This window comes from Trichechus manatus, unplaced genomic scaffold, assembly GCF_000243295.1.
Source record: "Trichechus manatus latirostris isolate Lorelei unplaced genomic scaffold, TriManLat1.0 scaffold00010, whole genome shotgun sequence".
Taxonomy (NCBI): domain Eukaryota; kingdom Metazoa; phylum Chordata; class Mammalia; order Sirenia; family Trichechidae; genus Trichechus; species Trichechus manatus.
Window position 1 is genome coordinate 2,521,379 of NW_004443946.1, and position 6,058 is coordinate 2,527,436.

General features: G+C 41.4%; 1 protein-coding gene across 1 annotated transcript in view; it reads left to right on the forward strand.

Annotated features, from left to right (window-relative positions):
• Positions 1–6,058, forward strand: part of ABHD12B (abhydrolase domain containing 12B) — a 39,213-nt gene that overhangs the window by 17,525 nt on the left and 15,630 nt on the right. Inside the window, exons 5-7 of the mRNA XM_023726111.1 lie at positions 1,425–1,455; positions 5,707–5,752; positions 5,849–5,978. Coding sequence (XP_023581879.1) covers positions 1,425–1,455; positions 5,707–5,752; positions 5,849–5,978 — 207 coding nt within the window. The remainder of the gene's footprint in view (positions 1–1,424; positions 1,456–5,706; positions 5,753–5,848; positions 5,979–6,058) is intronic.

Consider the following 6,058-nt stretch of genomic DNA (forward strand, 5'->3'; position numbering starts at 1 on the left):
TGGTTTTTCTATTTCTGTAAAGAAGGCCATTGGAATTTTGATCGGGATTGTGTTGAATCTGTAGGTTGCTTTGGGTGGTAGTGACAGCTTAACAATATTAAGTCTTCTAATCCATGAACCTGGAGCATCTTTCCATTTATTTAAGTCTTCTTTAATCTCTTTCAATAGGGTTTGATAGTTTTCATTGTATAAGTCCTTCACATACCTGGTTAGATTTATTCCTAGGTATTTTGTTCTCTTAGATGCTATAGTAAATAGAATTGTTTTCCTAAGTTCCCTTTCAGATTTCTCACTGCGGGTGTCAAGGCATTTTCTTGATGTATCTATTCAAGAATCACATTTGCTGAGATTTCCTGTGAAATTCAACATTGCATTCTGAATGTGTAAACTTGGGCACGGTTTTACAATTTATTTATTCAGAGGATCATGTGGACCACATAATCATGTTTGTATTACATGCATGTGTGAATCTGCAATTGCCCTTGGTTATCCCAGATTTACTGGCTTTGGAGTTTGCCACAGCTTCCTCTCATTCCCTGTCTAGAAGTCTCAGTTCACTATCAGCAGTACTGAGTGAAGGGAGGCCAAGTGGGAGGGGATAGGGAATGAGGATGTATGTCTTGCTGATGCATCGAAAACAGTGGTTCTAAACTTGGGATCTATGGAAGCCCCAGAAGGTCCATGGGCCCCCAAAAATTGTACATAAAATTTGAAGTGTGTGTATATTTCCCTGGGAAGTGGGTCTGTAGCTTTAACCAGATGTTCAAAGGGCTTCACAATCCACTAAAGCTTAAGAAATTTCTCTAAGACAAAATGCAAATGGTTTTGAAAAATTCTCTATTTTTTGAATCATCTCTAACTCACATTAATGTGGCACATAGAGAGTGGACAGTATGGTCATTTTTGGGGAAAAATTTTTATTGTATCTCTATGGCTGTGAGTCTCTCCTTCACTTCATCTTGTATGTAATGGCAGAGCTGACAGGGCACAGGCAAATTTTAGTTTAGTGTAACTTAACTACATCATCCCTTGTTCTGAAACACTACTTTCTGGAACTTATTTTCCTTTAGCTTCTAAAGATATTTTTAGAAGTAAGTTTTGCTGTATAGGAGTGAAAGGAGATGGATCATCAATATTTCTTGAAATGCTTATGTTGAGAAACATTAGCGGGACCTGGGCATTCAGGACTCCTTTAGAGGAATGCTACAATAATGGGGAAGCATCCATCATTCACTCTGACAGAGCCAAGCTGGCTCTGACACGAAAAGATATTTCCCTTTCTCCTAGTTAGTTATTTCTCTAACCTAAGAAAGAAAGGTGTGAGATCAGATGCCAGCAGCATTGTAGTGATTTTTTATTGAATTTGTCACTGTAATTCTAATTCTCACTCTTTTTTTTTTTTTTTTTTTAAACCTCCTCTACAGGGCAGCTTCTCACCGACTTAAACTAATAAAGGTATGTCTGAAGAGGCCTCAAGGCACTAATTTTATAAATCTGTTTATTCTGGGCTACGGCGATAGATCTTCATCAGGTCCTCAGCATGGCAACCTACTGAGAGGTCCCAGGGCATCACCGGTTGGGGGTGGCGGCGGGGAAGTTGTTGTGTCTGGGACCCAAAGTTCCACCAGTGGACTTTTCTTCCTCTATTGACCATGAGGCTTCAAAACAAAATGTGAACATCTCTGGGTCTCACTTTCATGAATTGATTATCTTCATTGCTAGTGGAGTTCAAAACACTACTTGCTCTTTTTTGAGGGGTAGGGGGTGGGGGCAGAGAGTATACTGAGTGTGAAATGATCACTCCTAAAAGAAGCAACCTTTTCTGTGGTATAGGATAAAGACCCAGATGGCCCACTTTTAAAAGATATTGAAGCTCTGGCTTCAGCCCCATATAAGCTTTTGCCACCCCTTTGCTCTCCTTTCTAAGCTGGGTATGACTCCAGTTTTTTGGGACAGCCTCTGAATTTCCAAGCGTGTAGAAGATGGCAGCATTTCCACTCAGTCATATCTGACTCAGAGCCGGTGAGGCAAGATGTTTATCTTCTCCCGCGCTCCAATTAGGTCATCTCTGCCACAGGTGACTGTGCTGCTTCTTCAATTATCAACCACAGGACCTGGACCCTTCCTCCCACATGCTACCTTCCATCTCAGAGCTCATTCCTTATATAACAGTATTAGCAGGGCTCAGAATCCTGGCAGCACCTTCTTCATTCTCCCCCTCATCCCTCCTTGGGCAAGCAGGAAGCTTCTATCCTATTTCCTCTTTCCTTCTCCTCATCACTGCCTTCTCAGAGCCAGCCTCTGTGGAGTGGTGCTGGGCTGGATACAGTTTTGCCTGGGGATGATAATGTCTATAGAGTGTTAGGTTTGCTTTCCACTCTGTACCCCACTCCTTGAACTTCCCACGTGGGATGGTGGTGAAGAGGATGTTGGTGAGAACATGCACTTTTCCCCCCTACTCTTGACAAAACTGAATTGTATACCCTGTATGTACCCAGAAAGGACAAGGGTTGTAGGTGTAAAAAGTAGCCATATCATCCTTGTGGTAGTTAGGATGGGTGGGGAGGGAGAGCGGCTGGTATGACGGGATTTCTTCCTCCAGGCACGTACCTGGGCACCAAGTGCCATAGTTATCACATCCCAGCATGACCAAACTTCCTTAGCCCTTCCAACTTTGTTATTAGCTTTCTTTCTCTCCCTCCAATTCCCCCTCCTTTCTTTTCTCATCCATCCATTCATCATTTCAATCACCTACTACAGTTATTTTCATTCTCACCTAGTCTTTATCTTTTTCCTTATATGAAGTTTTTACGTTACTGTGATTATATCTCTCTATATTTTTATGTTGTGTTCTTTTACTTAATATTTTATAAAAATTCTTCCACGTTTTTATAGTCATCATAAAACCTGTTGCCGTCAAGTCGATTCCGACTCATAGCAACTCTATAGAACAGAGCAGAACTACCCCATAGACTTTTCCAAGGAGCAGCTGGTGGATTCGAACTGCCGACCTTTTGGTTAGCAGCCATAGCTCTTAAACACTGTGCCACCAGGGCTCCATAGTCATCACAGTTACCAATTTAAAGGCTGAATCATTTTCCCTTATATTTATAGAGAATTATTTACTTAACCATCCCACTGCTGCTGATTATACTTTCTTTGAAAATTCATTTAAAAAAGTATGTCTACAGAAAAACTTTAAGCATCTAGTTTTTTCTTCATTTGCATTTATCCCTAGAGATGCATTCTTAGGAGTAGGATTGCTGCTGTGTTGTTCTAAGTTGTATTGTCAAGTGGTCCTTCAATCTATGATGCCATGAACAACACATGAATATTCCTAGTTCCCTGGTGCTTAGTTGCACTGTGTTTTGGCTAACATTTTTGGAGGAGGTGTACTTTAAATAGGTATAAAAAGTTCCATGTACTTCCTCATTATTGTTGTTAGGTGCTGTCAAGTCAGTTCTGCCTCATAGTGACCCTACGTACAATAGAACGAAACACTGCCCAGTCCTGTGCCATCCTCATAATCATTCTTGTGCTTGAGCCCATTGTTGCAGCCACTGTGTCAATCTATCTCTTTGAGGGTCTTCCTCTTTTTCGCTGACCCTCTACTTTACCAAGCATGATGTCCTTCTCCAGGGACTGATCCCTCCTGATAACATGTCCAAAGTATGTGAGACATAGTCTCACCATCCTTGCTTCTAAGAAGCTTTCTGGCGGTGCTTCTTACAAGACAGATTTGTTCATTCTTTTGGCAGTCCGTGGTATATTCACTATTCTTCACCAGCACCATAATTCAAAGGCATCAATTCTGTCTTTCTTATTCATTGTCCGGCTTTCACATGCACATGAGGCAATTGAAAATACCATGGCTTGGGCCAGGCGCGCTGTCTTAGTTATCTAGTGCTGCTTTAACAGAAATACCACAAGTGGCTGACTTCAACAAAGAGAACTTTATTTTCTCACCGTCTAGTAGGCTACAAGTCCAAATTTAGGGCATCATCTCCAGGGGAAGGCTTTCTCTCTCTGTCGGCTCTGGAGGAAGGTCCTTGTCATCAATCTTCCCCTGGTCAAGGAGCTTCTCAGGCGCAGGGACCCTGGGTCCAAAGGACACGCTCTGCTCCCAGTGCTGCTTTCTTGGTGGTATGTGGTCCCCGTCTCTCTGCTTGCTTCTCTCTCCTTTTATCTCTTGTAAGATAAAAGATGATGCAGGCCACACCCCAGGGAAACTCCCTTTACATTGGATCAGGGATGTGATCTGAGAAAGGGGTTACATCCCACCCTAATCCTCTTCAGCATAACCCAATCCTGCCTGATTAACCACAGGCAGAGATTAGGATTTACAACACATAGGAAAATTTCATCAATCACAAAATGGAGGACAACCACACAATACTGGGAATCATGGCCTAGTCAAACTGACACACGTATTTTTTTGGGACACAATTCAATCCATGACACACACCTTAGTCTTCAAGGTGACATCTTTGCTTTTTAACACTTTAAAGAGGTCTTTTGCAGCAGATTTGCCCAATGCAATGCCTTGGTGATAGAAATGATGCCAGAGATTGCATGATAGAATTTTGCAAGACCAACGACTTCTTCATTGCAAAAACCTTCCTCATTATTAGTTCAATTTGTATTTAAACGTTCCTAATGAGATTCCGCCAACTATATCTATGATGTAATAGGGGAAACCCAGTGTTTAGACAGAGGCAGACCCAGCTGTGAATCCTGGTTCTACCTCTAACCAACTGAGTGAACTTGAAGAGGTTACTTAAACTTTCCTAGGCTCAGTTTCTTTATCTGTAAAACGGGAATAATACCTACCTTATAGGACAATTGTGAAGATTAAATCAAGTTCTAAAAGTGCCTACTCAGTAAATTTTGGTCCTCTTTTATCTCTCTTCTCTTCTTCTATCAGTATACATTATTTCAGAGGCCTGGTGGCGCAGTGGTTAAGCATTCGGCTGCTAACCAAAAGGTTGGCAGTTTGAATCCACCAGCCGCTCCTTGGAAACTCTATGGGGCAGTTCTTCTCTGTCCTGTAAGGTTGCTATGAGTTGGCATTAACTCAGTGGCAACGGATTTGGTTTTTGGTTTATACACGTATTTCATGTAGCATTGTGCCTTTATCTACTAGGGGTTTGGCAGTGATTTCATATATTTGAGTGATTTCTTTATTTTTGATTGATGTTAACTCTTCATATGTTCATATTTAATATATTTTACTGTTCTTTGTTTATACTACTCTGTCTAGAGTACTTATTTTCAAGGGAATTCTTTAAAAAGGCATTTATTATCTTCCTACTGTGTAGCCAGATACTTTACATATATCATCTCATGTAATTTTCCCAACAACTCTGAATGTAGCTATTATTGTTTCTAATTTCTCAGAATATTTAGATTTTATTAATATGTTAAAAAATGTTAAATAACTTGCCTAAGAACTCACAGCTGGTATGTGGCAGAGCCAGGGCTTGGCCCAGGCTGTTTTAAGCTCTGCCATGATGCTTTTTAGCTTTACTACCAAGTCTGATGTCAAGTTTGAAAGCAAACAACTGATTTCAAAAATACACCTTTTCCCCATCTATTAATCTATCACAACTAGGGATACGGATGCGTTGGGGAGGGTTGGGAAATATCAAACTGCCTTTTCTGCTTACATCTTCTAATTAAAGTACTAACAGCTCCTTTGTCATCTAGGTGCTGAGTGACGGTGGCTTTCATGTCTTGTCTGTTGACTACAGAGGTATGTGTTAGAATGTTGTACAAAGATTTTTTAATAAGCAGGCTTATGATGATACCTCATAGGCAATGATACTGTGTTTGCATTTTCTCATGCCAGGGTTTGGGGACTCCACGGGTAAGGCCACAGAGGAGGGACTCACCACAGACGCAGTTTATGTCTATGAATGGACCAAGGCAAGAAGTGGCACCACCCCTGTGTGCCTCTGGGGCCACTCTTTGGGAACAGGGTAAGTGGGGTCTGAAGATGCTCTGTCTCTCTGCCTGAGATGGTCCTTGGGTCTCTAGCATCATATCAAAGGCAGCAATG